This window comes from Ctenocephalides felis, unplaced genomic scaffold (assembly GCF_003426905.1).
Source record: "Ctenocephalides felis isolate EL2017-DRISC unplaced genomic scaffold, ASM342690v1 CF-g0.4_SCAFFOLD_01170, whole genome shotgun sequence".
Lineage (NCBI taxonomy): Eukaryota > Metazoa > Arthropoda > Insecta > Siphonaptera > Pulicidae > Ctenocephalides > Ctenocephalides felis.
The window spans coordinates 86,273,514-86,294,122 of NW_020537324.1; the positions used below are offsets into that span (position 1 = coordinate 86,273,514).

Consider the following 20,609-nt stretch of genomic DNA (forward strand, 5'->3'; position numbering starts at 1 on the left):
ACGAATGCGATGATTGCACTGGGATTGTGTGAGGCAAAGAGAGACGGTGAGAGTCTTGCGTTCGAGCCCTGTAATCACGGACGCGGCTGCCGACAACCGGCCGAAGGAGAAGAACAGTGAAGGACATTGGCATTGAGACGAGTCGGGGGTCACATTTGAATTAAATAGATTTGTGAACTACTGGTGCACGGCATCGTGCCTGAGGGCAAAATTAAAAAGAAATCTGAAAACATTTGGTTTTTGAGAATTTCAACTTTTTTGAAAAATTTGATTTTTTTTTCTTATATTTTGATTTTTTCTTGAAAATATTAATCTATTTTTCAAAGAAATCGCGCTGCGTAGCTGTGTTTTTTTTATTGTTTATTTGTTGTCCTTGTATACACGTACATCAGTCATATACTTTTTATATTTAATTTTTATTTTATTTGATTGTATATAATTGTATAGAGCGTAGCTGTGTTATAGAGACAAAATATCGAAGCGCCTAAGCGACGCATTGCAGTCTATCGGATAAACATTGGTATGGAACTCATAGGATTGTAAACAATAATTGTACTTATTAAAATCTCTATAAAATATCTGATTATTTGATGTGCATATGTCTAATGATCATTTTTGACCGCCAAATGACATTTTTTTGAACATCCCTTAGTATAAGTTAGTGCAATCGTCCAAAAATCGTAATGGAAATTTTTTGAATATCTTCACGTTTCAGAGGTTTCTGAACATTTTGGCATACTTTAAAAATAATGGATGTGGGTTTGTGTATATGTGTATGGATACAACTTTTCGTCGACGTTTTTGGGAGCACTTCACAACCGATTTGAATGATTCAAAAATTATTGGGTATTTATTAACTATTCATGTGGAGTTAGTTTTTGACAAATGCAGGGTCAGCTGTTTCGAAGACACGGAAAAAATAGTGCAAAAAATGAAAATTAAGTTTGAGTGAACAGGTTATGTGATTTGAATGAATGATTCTAAAATGCAATCGATACAAATAAAATACTTTTTGGATCATTCATTTCGGACGCTCCGTTATCTCAAAAACTAAATAACCTTTTTTGAGACTTTTTGACGCCGAAACGGCTGGATCTGCCTTTGCCCAAAACTAATCAGCACCACGTCTCCCCGTCAATACGATTCGAATGTTTTTTTAATTTATTAAATCGGCTTTATTATTAGACCGTGTTTATTTATTTATTTATTTATTTATTTATTTATTTATTTATTTATTCATTCATAAGCAAGACGTAATTTTAATCTTGTTCTCGAAACCGACGACGAAAATTTGTATCCGCACGCATGCACATACACATGCACACACAGTATTGAGGTGACCATATTTTTTTAAGTCAAAACCGGGACAGTACAAGGGGGGGGGGTGTATGCAATGCAATGAAACTTTTAATCAGCAAATACTATTTAAGAATGCAATAAAAATCAATTTGATTTAAATATACCAATTTTTTTTCAATCAGAATTACTGACTTTTAGTAAGAACTTTATTATTCGATTATATGTTATATTCATGTTATATTGTATCTTATATTTTTTGCATTTAAACTTTCATAATACTTTGTTCAATTTTTTATATAATTATGAAAACATAAATACTTTGAAAAAAATAGGACTTATACTAGGCGGCAGATATTTCATAACTTTTGTTATTTTTCGTCGAAATTTTTAATGTAAGAGGCTATTTTACCGCTTTCAGAATTCTGTTTTCAGCAATTTGTTTATTCATAACGTATTGTTTCATATGAGCATAATCTTTGTGCGTAACATTTTGAAAGCGTGATAGTTGTAATTTTATTAGCAAATTAGAGCGAAAATTCAATTTAAGTCTACACCGGGACAAAAGATCTGAATCCGGGACAAATAATGCTTTAAAAAAAACGAGACACAAAGTGGAAATCCGGTATTGTACAGGCCAGACAGTTTGTGAAACTTTTTAATAGAATTCTACATATTTTTAATTAAATCTGTACCGTATTGTATAATACTTTTTCCTCCAGTGCTCAAGTGAGAATTTGCCCCGAGGAAAGAGTGAAATCTGTACCGCCGCCGCTATTAGTGATAATTAGCCGACGCGCACGCATCGTCCGACCAAGAAGACACCAATACACCAATACACTTTTACGTTTAGATTAAGATAATCGTCTCGAAAAGATTGAAATTAAAACGAAATCGATGAAATACGATCGGTAATAGATCGACTAATTTATTTTACATAAAAATTAGCCATAATTTTTTCATTTAAAAGCCGTTTTTTAACGGCTTTCCCGCGAGCGCACCTGTTCTGCAATTTTGAGCGAAAAAGGAATAATGGAATTTTAGTAAGTTACGGGATTAATTCAATCGTCTGTAAAAGATTGGTATTAAAATGATATTTATGAAATACGATCGGTAATAGATCGACTAATTTAATTTACATAATATTTAGGCATATATTGCTAATTAAATTAAAAATTTGAAGCAGTTTCGCAACGAGCGCAGTAGTACTAAAATTCTTGGTGAAACATATTCGTAGAAGAATTTTAGATTTTTAATAAGTCGTCAGAATAAGTTAATTGTTGGTAGTAGATTGGTAGTAGAATGAAATATTTATTTTCGAAGTAACAGTTGAATTAATTTTATCCTAATTATGAAAATCTCAAATCTCAAAAATCACATCGAAAAGTTGATGTAATTTGCCTTAAGGCAAAATTCTACTTACAATTAGTTAGTCATAATTTTAGGGATATTGATGATACATATCACGTGTTGATAGGTATAAACAAAGAATTGTCAAAATTATATTTTTTTAATCTTCGATTTGGCTATTGTATATATATATATATATGTTTATATGAGTATGTGTCTTCCTCTCTGTGAGAATCCGAGGTGTAAAATAAGGTGTCGATCCCTCCAGGCCTTAAGAGGTGTTAATTTTTTTCTGACATAAACGATTCCTCTCTTAATATATTCCCGTCGATAAATTTCATTGATGTATTTATATGCAATATCTCAAAAACAACGTCCTTTATAATATAATATCTTTTACCGAACACGTTTCGGCCAGATTCACAAAACGAAATGAATCAGTGAAGTACCGACAAAAAATTAGGAAATAATTATAAAAATAATTGAAAGTAATTAGGAAAAAATAATACAAATTAACTCCAGAGTCGATTTTAATAAAAAAACAATAGGATCAACTAGGAATTTAGGAGTGATATTATTGAGAAATCATCTAAAATTCGACAAAGTACTAAAAATAACAAATATCACCAATATTTTTGAAAATCCCAAAAGCATTTTTGCCAGTATATAAATTGGCATTTTTAGCTACATCATAGTTGACTCATATTCTACAAATTAATATTTTAGAACCTTATCTCTATTAGTTTAAGAGCAAATGCTCATCAGCCAAGATATCCTGAAGAGCTCATCAGAAATGCACCCTAATCAATACTTAAAATAAAAAAATTAATAGAACTTTTAATTTCATTTTATACTCTAAAAAATCACAGATCACCAAAACGTTTAAAATTCCCAAAAAATATTTTTGGTAAAATTTTAAATGTCATTTTTAGCTTCAGCATAGTTGACTTATATTATAAAAGTTAAGGTCTTAAAACTATATCTTTATTATAGTAAAAGAAAATGCCAATAAAACAAAATGTCCTGAAGATTTCATCAGAAATGCACCGTTATTCAATACTTAAAAACAGAAAATTCATGAAACTTTTAATTTCATTCTACTCCCTGTAAATACTAAAGATTTCCAAAACGTATGAAATTCCCAAAAAACATTTTTAGCAAAATTTTTATTGCTATTTTTAGCTTCAGCTTCATTGTATTGTGATGATTTTTTATTGTCAAATATGGAAAATTTATTAGAGATATAGAAAAACAACTTGAAAGTCAATCATTGAAATGATGATTTATCCATTGCCAATTTTTTTTAGCAAGTTTTGTAAAACCACAGAAAATTGATCAAAGTGTTGAAAATCTCTGACCTCAAAATTGTTGATTATCCACTGACTAAATATTAAACAACTAGAAAAAAGACTTCTGCTTTCCAAAAAAAGATCAGCAGATGATGGGCAAACTATGGTTGACTTATATCATAAAAGTCAAAGTTTTAGAACTTTATCCATATTAGTTTAAAAGATAATGCACATGAACTAACTAACTAACTAAATTCCTGAAGAGCTCGTCAAAATTGTATCGTATCTAATACTTAAAATCTAAAAATTGATGAAACTTTTAATTTCATTCTACGTCCTAAAAATATCAAAGATCTCCAAAACGTCTAAAACTCCAGAAAAACATTTTTGGACAAAATTTTAAATGTCATTTTAGCTTCATCATAGTTGACTTATAGAAGTTAAGTTTTAGAACTCTATTTTTTAGTTTATAAAAAAAATGCTATCATACACTTATTGTACACATTTTCCTTGATATCACTATAATTTTATTTTTTTTCTTCCAGAGACCCAATGGACGCCCTACTCCTAGAGCAGCACCTCCGTTCACCCTCTACGTCTGTTCCCAGACTCCTTGCTAGCCCACGCGCACTCACCCTACCATCTAGCAGCCCAAACAACACACCAGTCCCTGAGCCAACAAATAGCCCAACACCAACAAAACCTAGCCCAATCATCGAACTCCCAAGAAGACAGCATCCTAGACAAAGCAGCCCGAGCCCACATGATCTGGGCCCAGAATCTAGCCCACCAAAGCCTAGCCCAAAACCAGGGGCAAACAGACCCTGAATCGATCCTGGAAAAAGCAAGAGCCCATATGTTATGGCAACAGCAACAGAGGACATCGACAGCCACAAATGGGCCGTACGGGGAATTTTTTTACCCCAGGTTGCAAACTTTGGGAGCCCTGAATTCCTTGGCTGGTTTTTGGACGCAGAATCAATATTTGCAGCAAGGATCGGCCTTTGCGGCGAGGAGTCCTGGGTTTGGGGCTTTGGGGGCTGGTGCTGGGGGTAATAGAAGCCCTAATAGGGAACCGGGGACTCCTAGCAGTAGTGGGAGCCCTAGTCCGGTGGCTAGCGATTTGAGGAGTGGGAACCAGAGCCGGTTTTTGGGACAGAGGTATAGTCCTTATCCTAATCCGTCGAGTCCTGGGGACAGAATAGACAATAGGATAAAGGATAGTGAACTTATTATTGATAATAGTTGAATTTCTCGGATGAAGTATATTAGAACAATGGAAAGGATTTAAGACATTTCTCATTGTGATGATTTTTCATTGCCAGAGATATAGAAAAACAACTTGAAAGTCAATCATTGATTTCTTGAAATGATGATTTATCCATTGCTAATTTTTTAGCAAGTTTTGTAAAAAAATGGATGTCGACAAAACCACAGAAAATTGATCAAAGTCGAAGAATCAACCAAAATTTGTTTGAACACATTTTTGGATCATCTTTTATTGTATTGTGATGATTTCCCATTGCCAGAGATATAGAAAAACAACTTGAAAGGCAATCATTGATTCCTTGAATTGATGATTCATCCATTGCAAATTTTTTAGCAAGTTTTGTAAAAAAAAATTGGTGTCGGCAAAACCACAAAAAATTTAATCTCTTGGATAAAGTATATTAGAACAATAAAAAGGATTTAAGACTGTTTCGTTGGTAGAACTACCAAATCAAAGGAACTACCAAATTTTTCAGTTTTAATGTGATGATTTCTTATTACCAGAAATATAGAAAAACAACTTGAAAGTCGATCATTAATTTCTTGAAATGATGATTTATTGCCAATTTTTGTAGCAAGTTTTGTACAAAATTTATATCAGCAAAACTACAGAAAAATGATCAAAGAATTAAGATGACGTCAAAAATATATAAAGTTTTTGTTGATTCAGTGACCAAAATATTAGACAACTGGAAGAACTGACTTCTATTTTGACAATAGGGGAAAGGATAGTAAACTTATTATTGGTAATAGTTGAATTTCTTGGATAAAGTATATCATAACAATGGAAAGTATTGAAGACATTTCTTATTGTGATGATTTCTTATTGCGAGAGATATAGAAAAACAACTTGAAAGGCAATCATTGATTCTTTGAATTAATGATTTATCCATTGCCAATTTTGTAGCAAGTTTTGTAAAAAAAATTATGTCGACAAAACCACAGAAAATTGATCAAAATGTTGAAAATCTCTGACCTCAATTGATAATCCATTGTATCTGCTTTCCAAAAATGATCAGAAATTGATGGGAAAACTACTAATTCAAAAGGTTGTTTCTAAATCATCTAAAAATTGGTGATGATGCTTCAAAAAACCTGAAAAACTTTCAGCGACATTATCAAAGGCCATCATTGTCTACAAAATAGACAATTTTGATCTAAAATTAAATTGTGCAGTGTTTTGTATCAGTGGAACAAAAAGACTTATACCAAAATAAATTTCTGCATGTGCATTAAGATTTTTTATTAAGGGTCTAAAGTACCCTTAACAAAACTGAGTTGATCTATGTATTTCTAATACATATTGTACAGTGTTTTATATCAGTGAAACAAAACTTTAGCTATTGCAAGTGTTGTGTTGTAAAAAAATAAGGGTCCAGTACCCCTTTGGACCCTAAAGACTATCAACTTATTAGAGTTGAATTATTTATTTGTAATATATATTTATATTTAATTATTTATATCAATGTGCTTTGTAAATATAAATGTAGTGGACTCTTGTGATTTGTACTTAGACGTGCTAGAAAATTGGAGAATTGAATTAAATTGAATTGGTACGGAACTTTAGAGTTAAAAGATAAAAGTTTGATACTTTTGTTTTTTTGTGAAGAAATTTTTGGGGATTTTGACGTAGCAGAAAAAAATTCAAAATAGAAATAAATAATTGTATAAAAGGCAGTATTTTTTCTATCCTAATGAATTTAAACTTTTCCAAATATCTTTTACCCTTTTTGTTATATTTAAATTATCCTGGACATATACACTATAATTCATCAAAATTTTGCAATTGAAGTCAAATTTCGACAATTTTTGGTACCCCAACGACTTATCCTATATGTCTAAAATTTACACCAACATTAGCCACATATTTAACAAACACGCCACAAAAATATCCTCACAATATCCTTTATCCTTTTTATTATTTTCGGCCAAACGTTCGCACACGTCGAGAAGGTCCTTTTAAAAATTTCACGGCAATTTTCCGCTCGCCACGCTCGAGGTCTCTTTCTTAATAATGTTTGCTTTCTTATTTGTATTTTACGAAGAATTGTCGATGTCGGTGACATTTTTAATGTTTGTTTATTGTTTATTTTGGAAAAGAAATCGTATTTAAGTTGATTATTTGTTATTTGCCGTGAAATCGAGAATTTGAACGACGAATCGTAAAAGTCGTGTAAATATCGCTTTTACGACTTTTGGAAGCGAAAATTGATCGGGGAAATATATTTGTGTATTGTGTACTGTACTAATTTTTCACTAAATTACCTAATTTAGTTTTCTATCATTAATGTGCTATGTCAAAATCCGCCGATTTTTTCTTTTTTTTCAAGAGATTTTTCTCAAAATGAGCCAAAGATTTGTGTAAGTTGAAAAACCGATTAATTTTACATAAAAAATTATAATAGTATCAATACCAGTTAAATAATTTTTTATTTTCGTTAATAATTATTTAATTATTGGCAATATCAATCTAATAATTATTGATAGTAGTAATGAAACAAATTTGTTAATAATTAATCATGAGTTATTTTCAAAACCAAATATTTATTGGCAATAAAAATTAATTACTTTTTATCAAAATTAATTTTCTAATACTAATTAATTTATTGGCAATATCAAAGAATTATTTTCAATATTATTGGATTATTTAATTATTGTAAATACTTGTTAGTTTTTTGTCAATACTAATTAGTTATCAATAATAATTATTTGAATTGTAATTTAATAAATGAATTCATTAGTTAATTCAATTAATATCAATTTAATTTGTAAATATGTAAAAAATATCGTGTGATTATTTATTGTGTACAAAATAACAAGATTTTGCGAAAAAAATGTGTAAAACAAAAAATATTTACTGTTTTTACAAATTTTTGACAAAAATTATAGTAAAAATTTACTTTTAATTTTTAAACAATGTAAATTTATCAAATATGTGATTGTCTGACATTTTATCAAAATTTTGTACAACGTACTATTAGAAAATTATTGAGAAAAAAAATCGTCTGTGTTTTTATTAAGTAAAAAAATTTTGTTTATTAATTAATTGTTGCTAAAAAAATCGTGTAAATAATTCTAGATTGTAATATTTATAAGTTGACTGTGTATATTAAAAACTATTATATAAATATAATAATTATTGAATATTATATATATTAGAAATATATTATACAAAAATATTGGATTGAAAAGTTGTGGTTTTATTTATTATGAAAAACATTAATATAGAATTTGTTTCAGGTTTTTTTTAAATAAAATATAAAGAAATTAAAATTGAATTAAATTTCAAAATCAAACAAATCAGAATAAAAATACTAAACAAAATTTTCCGAAATTTTTGATGATATGAGATTTATTTTATTGTATGAATTTTTTTATATAAAAATTGTGTGGGATTAATTTTTTCAAAAATAAAAATATAAAAATTTTATTATTAAATATAATTAAGTAAATTTGAAAAATATTAAAGTTAACTTAAAAATAAATATATTTGAATATTATTAATTTTTATATAAATTAAATTAAAAAACAATAAAAACCAAATGGAAAAGTATAAGAACTTCTGCAATTCAGGGTTATTTTACTATTAAATATTAATTTTTGAGTATACCAAAATATTCTAAGGTTTTTTTGTTCCTAAAACTTATAGTTTAATCAATTTTAAACAATTTTCTCTAATACTTCATCCATATTAATAAAATGGTTTATGATTTATAAATTTTATACCAAAAATAGTACTCCAATCGTACTCAAATTAATTTTATACATTTGAATACAATTTTAGAGTATACCGAGTTGCTTTAGAGGTTTCCAATGTTAGAAAATATTATAGATAATTTAATTTTAAACAAAATTGCTTAATATCTTACTCAAATCGTACGAAGTTCTAAAAAGATATACAAGAAAAATTAAAAAACTACTACAATTGGTGTCTTATTTGTAATATTTTAGCTTCACTATATATTTATTATATTGTCTCCAAATATATTATTAAACTAAATAATATATCTCAAAGTGAGTCTAGACATCAAAACCAAAAAAGTAAAAAGCCAAAAAAATCCTTTTGGCTAATTTGTATAATTGGCGATCCTCTCAACGATGGCTACTGTTCGAAAATATATAAAAATAAACAGTAAAAGTTTTATTACATTTTTTACTGGTCATAAAAATAATGAAATCCTTAATAATTATTCGAACCGAGAGAAGTTATGAGTTTTTGGAATATTTTTAGACACTAATTTGGGCATAGGAATTTGAAAAGATTTGTTAAGAAATGGAAGAAATCATAGAAATAATTTGTATTTGATTTAGACAAAAATTAAACTTAAAAACAAATATAAACAAAATTTTGTAGTGTAAATTATCGTAATAAAGTATGATTAAAAATTTAAAATTTGGATCCGCCAGTATCGATGTTTTTTTTTTCAAAATTTTGTTCTAATACTATAATAGTTCTTTTTGTTTTTGCTTAGTTTTTTTTGTAAGTATTTTCCATTATTAGGATTGCACTTTCAAATAAAAAAAGCAATTTAATTTGTTCAATATTTTTTTTGAAACATTTTCAAGGGTATTTGGCGGAGTGTTTAGAATATATAAGGGTGTATATAAGATTTGCATATATACGAGTATACGTGTATATGTATGTGTATAAATTCCTAACTACCCTTAAACAGATGTTTCTTCTAATTTAAAATTCGAAGGGCTCGCGTCAAAATGTTTAAAAACGCTAACGACCCTAATAATTATGTTTTAAAAAAATGTCAGAAAAATATTCATGTTTTTTTTTGAGGAAAAAAACGTGTGAGGTCTCCCTTGACGAATAAAATATAAAAAATAGGTAAAACTAGACATAGACATATGAAAAAATGTATTATTGGAAGAAAAAGTATAAGTTTATTATGAAAATATTCCTTCTTACTTATTGTATATGTATATTAGGGTGGTCCTTAATATGGATATTTTCAAAATTCCTTGCTCCCATCGGCTCAAATGCTTCCAAAATGATGGAAAAAAATTCTCTGAAAGTTTTAGATCACAATATTAAATTTAAGATAGTCCGCACACCAACCAAAGTCTCTTGGTTCTTCTTCCTAAGTAAATACTTATTTTATAAAATATACCAAATTTTTGTTGTAAATTTTTTATTTATGATCAAAATAAGCAAATGCAATGTTGGTCTCAAAGTTTTGACTCACCTACAAAATTCTAAAAATAAATGTAATTTTATCCATGTTATTTCACTAAGAAACTTTAGTTGAAGTGCGAAGTATCCAAAAGTTAATATTAAAAGCTAAAATTTTCAGAGAATTGTTTTTTATCAATTTGGAAGTATTTGAAGCCCTGGGAGCAAGTAAATTCAAAAACATCCATATTAAGGACCACCCTAATGCATATATATACTTTACCAAAATTAAACTTACATCTCGGTTAACAAATTCTTTCCAAGTATTTCCAAAATGTATGTACACCCATAAAATCTACCATGAAAGTGTCAAATAACACAAAATACATTAACCTCAACTTTAGTTCATGCCAAAATTCTTTGAAAGGACTCTACACCATTTTAAGGGCCTCCAGGGGGTCCTTTGCCCGCAGAGTGCTATTCAGACATTACAATTAGAGTCAAAATATTTTGCGTTCAGGTACACCATAAAAATTACAAAGGATTTTAGATTTGACATTTAAAAATTGACAATATTTTGTTAACAAGAACGAAGCGTTGATAATTTGGTTGTACGAAGGACAATTGTGCCACATTTTCTCAAAAACTAGTGGTGTATGGCATCGTGCCTTAAGGCAAATTGCTGGAACTTTCCGTACCGTAATGAAAAAATATTCGAGAAATTTTAAACGTTTTCAAATATATTATTACAAATACTGTAACTTTCATTATTTTTGCCATCTTTTTGTTATATCTAAGCAAATCAAATGTAAATCGTACATTAACAATCGTCATTTCATTTCGAATTCAATTAAAAAAAAATAGTTGTCTAATTTGCACAATAGTGAAAAAGTGCTCCCGTATAGTCACAGTCTAAACGCATTTGCAAATAACTCTGTGCAACATTTTCACTTATACTATGCTAGCTAATGCTAAAACTAATCAGCACATCTCCCTATCAATAGGGATCGAATGGTTTTTAACCATTTTAACACGATATCTTGATAAATTTTGATTTTGACACTTTGTTTTCAGAAGTCTATTAAAATAATAGAAAATGGTGATCTGTACAAAAATATTTTGCAATGTTGTGTTGACATTGAAAAAAGTGGAGGTTTAGGAAATATTTGATGGACTGGACGGGTGCTTTTGTTTTTGGGTAGGTGAAATTTTGGGACGGTTGCAGGAGGCTTTGGGAAACAAACTATAATTGAAGTGTCTGTTTGTAAAATTTAATTGGTCGTTTTTTAGTGCATACATATGTATACAAAATAGGAAGTGCATGTAGAAAATTAACGTTTCTTTAAATTTTTGTCTGTCTGTCTGCTTGTTTGAGCTAATTTTCGAAACGTTGGGACCGACTTTGACGAAACTTTTTTTTGACAGGATGCTAATGTATTTGTAAAAAAACTTTTATTTTATCTTATCTATCTCTATCCGAGATATCGTCCACGTAAAATTTAACAAAAAAGTATTTAATTTTTAACTTTCCGTAGGGTTATAATAATCGCAAAAAAAACGAAAATGAAAATATTGATATATTCTCAGAAAAAATTGATGTATGTCTGTGTGTATGTGTGAATATGTGTGTGTGTCCAATTTTTTTTTTGAAAGTTTAAAAAAAAGATCTTTCCTCAAAAGCAATCGTTTCATCAACAAAAGCAGAAAGTTTTTTCAATCATTCAAATCGGATGCTTAGTTCTCCCAAAAACTGCCATTTTTGGCACTTTTTACCTCGTATCTTCGGAACGGCTGGACCTGCCTTTACCAAAAACTAATCAGCACATCTTCCTATCAATAAAAGTCGGCTGCTTTTAAAAATTTTTAAATCGGTTCATCGTTCATTGTTCTAGAAATGAAATTAACTCATGCATAGTCAGATTGTATGTACCCATGTCCTTTACGGCTTTCTTTCAAGTGTATCAATTTCTGTTTTCGAAATATATGAAATAAATGAATAATTATAAAATTTTTTTTACAATATTCAACAATATATTTTCAAAAAAATGTGGACGGGGACCGGACTCGAACTCGCATCGATCAAGCCAAATGGTTGTAAATTCGTCTCTTTAGCGACTGAGATACATCGACACGGTAAATTGTCGATGTTTTTCATTTATCTCACAAAAAGATAGAAAAGTTCCCTCATCCTCGGGGATAAGGAGGTCCGGCTGCTCTTGGCAACTGAGCCGATCGGCTCAGCTGTACCCCCTCACCACGATAAGGTGGCAGCCACGAGGGGGGGGGATGGTAATCAGGGGGAGAGACGGGATTGCACACTCACACCCAGACTGTGATCACCGACCGAATTCCAAGTCGACGCGAAAGCCAGGGGAATCGCACGAGGGACTCGACCCCGACAGTCGCGGACTCAAAGAACCCGACGACGAGCACCACATTCACACCATGCACACACTTACACCATGCCGCACGTATGACAAACGCAGGCCGAATTCCGAATCGACGCGGGAATCACGGGAATCAACCAGGAGACTCAACCAAGTGACGTCCGCGGGACTCGAGGAACCCGACGGCGAAGCCCGCCGCCACACAGTTTGGCGGCTCTTGCTGGCCGGCCCGACTCGAAAGCTCCGGGCACCACGTCGCGATCGAACCGCTCCGGCCCTGGACACGAAATTTTGTTCAGTGGGTGGAACCCTTCCAGCGTTCTGGTCAACGGTCTTAAAGCCTGGGCCAACCAAAGACCTCACAGAAGTGGCCGAGTCCGACGATACCGTCGCCGAAGCGGACCATCGTATCGTACGCGCGGTATTTTATCGCGTGCATAAACATCGCAAGACGATGACGATCTAGTTTGAAGGACAGGCTGCCCTCTAGCGTCACTGATACAGTCATATTGTATGTACCCAATACCCATTTCTTTTACCCCTTAAATGACTGTCTCAGGGACGCTAGAGGGCAGCCTGTCCTTCAAACTAGATCGTCATCGTCTTGCGATGTTTATGCACGCGATAAAATACCGCGCGTACGATACGATGGTCCGCTTCGGCGACGGTATCGTCGGACTCGGCCACTTCTGTGAGGTCTTTGGTTGGCCCAGGCTTTAAGACCGTTGACCAGAACGCTGGAAGGGTTCCACCCACTGAACAAAATTTCGTGTCCAGGGCCGGAGCGGTTCGATCGCGACGTGGTGCCCGGAGCTTTCGAGTCGGGCCGGCCAGCAAGAGCCGCCAAACTGTGTGGCGGCGGGCTTCGCCGTCGGGTTCCTCGAGTCCCGCGGACGTCACTTGGTTGAGTCTCCTGGTTGATTCCCGTGATTCCCGCGTCGATTCGGAATTCGGCCTGCGTTTGTCATACGTGCGGCATGGTGTAAGTGTGTGCATGGTGTGAATGTGGTGCTCGTCGTCGGGTTCTTTGAGTCCGCGACTGTCGGGGTCGAGTCCCTCGTGCGATTCCCCTGGCTTTCGCGTCGACTTGGAATTCGGTCGGTGACCACAGTGTAATTGTGAGTGTGCAATCCCGTCTCTCCCCCTGACTCCCATCCCCCCCCTCGTGGCTGCCACCTTATCGTGGTGAGGGGGTACAGCTGAGCCGATCGGCTCAGTTGCCAAGAGCAGCCGGACCTCCTTATCCCCGAGGATGAGGGAACTTTTCTATCTTTTTGTGAGATAAATGAAAAACATCGACAATTTACCGTGTCGATGTATCTCAGTCGCTAAAGAGACGAATTTACAACCATTTGGCTTGATCGATGCGAGTTCGAGTCCGGTCCCCGTCCACATTTTTTTGAAAATATATTGTTGAATATTGTAAAAAAAATTTTATAATTATTCATTTATTTCATATATTTCGAAAACAGAAATTGATACACTTGAAAGAAAGCCGTAAAGGACATGGGTACATACAATCTGACTATGCATGAGTTAATTTCATTTCTAGAACAATGAACGATGAACCGATTTGAAAAATTTAACTAGCTGTAAGTGGAATTCTGTCTTAAGGCAATTAAGGCATAGCGCCTTAAGGCAAATTGCTGGAACTTCCCGTACCAAAAATTATTATTTTTTTAAAAACGATTAACATTATTGAAAAAAAAATACTTCGAAAAAATAAGATTTTTGAGAAACTACAAATTGAACAAAAAATTACTTTTTTTGAAAAAAAAAATTTAAAAAAAATTAAAAAAAAATATTTTTAAAAAAAAAAAATGTCTTTTTTATTTTTTTCAAAGCAATCGTACTGCTTTAACTGCATAGAGACGAAATATCGAAGCGCGTAAGCGCCGCGTCGCCGTCTAACGCATAAGCATTGGTACGGAACCCATAGGAATTTATACTTATTGTTAAAATCTCTATGAAATATCTGATAATTTGATGTGAATATGTATAATGATCATTTTTGACCGCAAAATGGCTTTTTTTTACTTTTTTACTAGATCTCCGGAACCGCTAGACCTGCCTTTCCAAAAACTTAATCAATTCTTCATTTCATCAATATAAGTAATATGGTTTTTGAATCATTCAAATCGGACGCTCCGTTCTCTTAAAAACTGAGTTACCGTTTTTGAAACTTTTTGCCCCATATCTTCGAAACGGCTGGACCTGCCTCTCCCAAAAACTAATCAGCACGTCAATAGAATCGATTGCTTTTTGAATCATTCAAATCGGTTGATTTGTGATCTCGAAAACGTCGACGAAAGCGGAGGTTTTAGTCGGTAGTGTAAATTACCCTACGGAAAGTATTATGTCATCCAATTACCGTTCTGTAAATTACCAAAAAAAATCCCGTACAATCCAAGGGGGCTCCTTTACTATTTAATTCTAATGTGCTCTCACTGATGGGTGCTCATGGAGCATATGATTATTGTATGCTAATCAACTTTTAGGAAATTCTAATTATGACATAATAAACTGTAATCTAACATCTGAGATCTTTACGCCCAAATTTTGTGAAAGATTAAGCAAGCAGGTGCTTAAGGAGAAACAAACGGACCCGTAGCGATTATTGTTTCATTTGACAGAAAAATAATTATAAACGCATTTGCGGGGTTTTTAGGAAACGTTTAGGAGATTTGAAATTTGATATGATGGTGGAATTAAAGTTATGGAAATAAAAAAAATTTAATAAGTCATAAACACACAAAGTACTTAAATACTGCAAAAACTACGAAAAATGAACAGAAAACGTGTGTACCGTTAAAATTATTTTATTTAATTTGAAGAATTTAACTAAAAATACTGATAAACAATAAAGCTAATTTTAATTCAAAACTCTTAATATGTCAGTCGATTCGAAGTATCCCACATAAAACCGGTAGGCATAAAACGTCTTTAACCTAAAACGAGGGGTAGATCCAGGTTGGCGTCAAAATTTGCGTACCGGTTTGCCTGGGACACTAGATATTAACTGATTTATGGCCAATTTTATTAACAAAACAACATTTTTAAGGTTCATATTTGAGATTAGTATAAAATTTCATTAGTCTTTTTCATAAATACGTTTGTTGTACAAGTTTTGTTAATTTTTTAGTATTTTTTAAATAATTAGTGAATTTTACCAACAGTATATTTAAAATGGGTTTCGAAGTGTATAAAATACTCAAATGTTTTTCAAAGGGATTCACATTTTTTTTAATAAATAAATAGATGCATGTACTTATTTGTAATATATACAAGCTCATACTTATATAATTTTTAAGCATTCATTCAATTAATCCAAAAAATATATGAAGTTTTTTTAAATGTTAAAGTCAAAAAAGTCTTTATATACAAGTACATTGGTTAAATACACTTTATCATTCAACTTTAAAATTTTATGTTATTGGATTGTATACGATTATATTTATGAAATTAGTTGGGAAATTTATTATTATGTGAAAATAAGTTTGCTAACGTTTTTAGGTATTTAATATAAAATTTCTGAATAAAATAATTTTAAAAACAACAATAAGTAATCTACGTGCAAAACCGAAAACTTCCATTAAAAATCACATTAGATTCTCACTTGAATCCCTTTAAGATTTTTTTTTTATTCTTGGTGTTTTTTTTTACCAAAGGCAAGTTGCATGACTTCAAATTTTAGTTCTTATTAAATTCAAATTCTACTTTTTATTCAACAATTTTTTTTTCATCAGCTTCCTGAGATGCGGTTTTGTCTACAATAAATGTATTCACACCTCGAATCGTTTATTACATGTCGTATAATAATAATAATAATAATAATAATTAAATACAGGAAAGGAAAATTCCGTAAAAACTAGTAGCAACGTGTCAAGTACTTGATTACATACTAATTTATACATAGAGGAGACCGGGGGGTAAATGACATGGTATAGAAGTAACTCCTTTATAGAGTACTCTTATGCTCACAAAAATTGTTAGGGTTAATGAATTTTACAAAAATCAATAAATTATAAAACTTATATGAAAGTAACTCATTGCCTTTGTGAAAAAAATAATAAGCTACCATACACAATTACTCTCATTAAATTAATTCAAAAATTAAATAAAAAAATCTCTGCAAATTCAATCTTGACGTGTATAACTACATTTTGCTGATTTATGAGTGGATAGAGATTTTAAAGAATGAAATTTAATTTTGCATAAATCCCTTAAACAATTTTTGTATTTAAAATAAAAGTAAAAAACATTTTATCAACATGTTGAGTTATAAGCTTATATTAGTGGATTTACTGATAGAAAGACATTTGGTTTATAGTGTTATAAATATACCCCGGTTTCCCCTATAGAGCTTATTAAAATATTTTCGTACAGTTTCTTGTGTGAACGACACCGCCGATGATTTTGAGAATCCGATAAGGAATTTTTACAATTCGTACGTTGTAAAAATTACTAACTATGTTGTTAATAAAATTATATATATATCTCATATATAAAATTCTGTACGGGTGTATTATTTGATACTTCTCCTAAACGGTTATTCGGATTTTGATAATTCTTTTCAGAACTTGTCAAACGAATTTTTTAAGATTTAATAAACGATAAAACTATAGTAATATTGGAGAAATGAATGGCACAAAAAAACACATTTCATTGTTTGACATTGAAAACATTTTAACTGTCATCTGCTAAAAATATCAATTCACTCGAAATGTGTATTTAGTTGAATTTATAAGCCTAGATAATATTAGAATATAATATACAAGAAAATTGTAATGTCTACATTATTATTGTCGAAAAGTAACTGATATGTGCCAGAAATAATAATGATATAAAATATAGTAGATGTTTGGCAGATGAATTATATAATTCAGATTAAAAAATAACACAATAAGTCCAAAACTGAATATACATTATTTTTTTAAACTCATGCATGCCGCAATATGGTTTACTTTACTAAATTATTCAACAATACATAAAAATATTTCTACTTATTGAAAAAATGATTTAGAATTTTGTTTCAAGTGTCAAAAATTCATTTGTTTGGCATTGGATATGGAATATTTAACAAGTTGATCTTAGATTGAAGAGTAGATTTTACAAATTAATTCACCCAAGATTTGAACATAAACAATAATGTTTATTAAATTATTAGTAAGAAAAATGTACTTAAGGAATTATAATTGCCAAAGAGCAACTAATATATCATACGAGATTATGTAAATTATAGACTAAATTATTGAAGCAATTATGTCGTGTGGTAAAATCAAGTGTGATATTGTTCTTTTATCACAGATACTATATTATTTTTTTCTGAATTTCTTATATTGCTTATGCTAAGACCATAAATGAATCACAAAGGCAGGACATCGAATATGATATTAAAAAGTATAGGATAAAATACTAAAAAAATTGGAACTTTTGAATTGTAGACGTGGGTACAGGGCAACGTCTGTCGGATCATCTAGTATATATATACTAATATATACTAATATATACTAATATATACTAATATATACTATATATATATATATATATATATATATATATATATGTACACAAGTATATCAATATTCGAATCCAAAATCCCGAATGACACTTTAAACGCTTTAGATCTGTCACTTAGATTGTGTTCGTCATTTCATTAACAAATAAATTCTTGCATATATTTATATTATACATACATACATACATGTATATATATATATATATATATATATATATATATATATATATATATATACAAATTTATAAATGTTAAAAAGCAAGGTGTGCCCCCGCAACAGTAGGTAACTTGCGACAGTAAATCAAAATGCGTGTGGTATTTATTTATCGGCTAAGAAAAAGAAAAAAAATTAAAAAAATAAATAAGAATTGAAGTCGAGACCCAGCAGGAATTTTCAGGGGGCACTTTGGTAGTTTGTCAGCCAAGAGGAAACTCCAATTGGAATAATACATACTTGTACTAATTAGATGGATGTATTGATGTGTAGATTGATATTTTTGTTCATAGATCGATATTTTGTAGAAAATCTTTATATTTAGTTTTTTTTTACTAGATCCATAAGCTGAGTTGAACTCCAACTCAATTCAGGAAAGAATATGTGAGAGATTTCCCATTGCCATTTCACACCGCAGTACCATAGATGGGCTTATTTTCAAATGTAAACATATTATCTATCTATATCTTCAAGTGAAAATGGACATCGTTGCTGCCTGATGTCAAGTTGTCCAGAGTGAGATTCAAACTCATGACCCCATCCACTAGGAGGACCCTATTTATACACCATAGAGGACCCTATTTATATATATGACATTTTATTCAATTTCAGGTCTTTAAAAAATATGATTTTTTTTTCAAAAACTAATCGATCAATTGTGTCATCTTTCCTTCGGGTCCTCATCGTTCTCCTATAACGCGACTCCTATTTCCTAAATATGATTTTTTTCCTTCGACCACACATGAAGTGTGACACTTGGCCGAAAAGAGGCAAAACGTGCACTTAATTAGCCAACAGCGTCAACGACAAGTGTTGGAGGAGAAAACAAGAGAAACTGGAGAAAAATAGATGATTATGGGAGAACGGGGAAAACGGGATAAGGCTGGGTTCGAATGGCTAGGTTCAAAATTTTTGCATAAAAATACCTTCAGATAGTTTAGCAACTTTTGGTACTAAATAGAAACAAGCGGATTGAATGACATTTAAGTTATGCTATGTTTAATACCCGCATCGGACAGCCTGATGTCAAGCAGCAGTGACACTGGCTTTTATTGAAATTTTGATTATATTCAATAAAATATCATCAATGTTATATTTATTTTAACATTCGAAATGTTAACGTTAGAAAATCTGATTGGCTAATTTTATGTTTTCTCGACGTTTCAAGTCATTCTAATTCGTTTGATAACAACTTGTCGGAAATAATTAGCATGTTCGGAAAATTTGTACAAAATTAAACAATCACATTATCATGCCTTGCAGCAGCTCATCTATTAAGATATTGATTTCTCATTGGTTAAGCGATTAATGCCTCACAAACCTATTTGCAAATTTAGAAGGTTAGAACTAACAATAAAATGTCATCAATGTTAGATTCATTCTAACAACAAATTAATCAAAAAAAGTTAGGACAACCGTTGGGTTGCTGCACATTAGCTATAAAGTTCGGATTTCTGCTATTATTATATTGTATATGCAAAAAATGCCACTTAATCCATTTTGTACTTTTACACTTAGGTAAAAAGTATCCACCGCCGATATCTCAAAAACCGGTAAAGTTAAGAATTTTTAGACAACAATATTTGAAAGTAGAGGGCAAAAGATGTATAACTAATCATCACCTTGATTCTTACGACCTTATACTTCAGTAAAAAGATCCACCGCCGATATCTCAAAAAACAGCAAAGTTTAAAAAAAATTAACAATAATATTTGAAAGTAGAGGGCAAAAGACGTATAACTAATCATAACCTTGATGTTTTTTCTTTTAATTTGAAAATTTGCTTTATTTGACTTAAATATTATACATACATTGATTTTTACCTTGATTGTTACGACGTTGCTTTCAAGAGAAAAACGACGATGTTTGAAAATCTATGATAAAAGTATTTTTTTTCGTTGTTAGTTTTTTTTTTTGGTTTTGAGCACTGTTGTTTAGTTTACGAGACCTTAATATAATTTTTAACCATACGTTATTTAATTGTTTTATGAGATGTATTGTTAATTTTAAATTAGATTCAACAGCTTTTTTTAAAATAGCCTCTATAAAAGCTTAAATGTGCGTGGGGTAAAAAGGACCAGCTGAACCTTTATCCTGGCAAAGGTGTAAAAAATAAAAAGTAGCAAATAAAAATTAAGTTAAAAAAGCTATTTTACTAAAGATA

General features: G+C 31.0%; 1 protein-coding gene across 1 annotated transcript in view; it reads left to right on the plus strand.

Moving 5' to 3' along the window:
- Positions 1 to 4,763, plus strand: part of LOC113367896 (T-box protein H15-like) — an 87,550-nt gene extending 82,787 nt beyond the window's left edge. The window contains exon 6 of the mRNA XM_026609470.1: positions 4,481 to 4,763. Coding sequence (XP_026465255.1) covers positions 4,481 to 4,763 — 283 coding nt within the window. The remainder of the gene's footprint in view (positions 1 to 4,480) is intronic.
- The last annotated feature ends 15,846 nt before the right edge of the window (positions 4,764 to 20,609 follow it).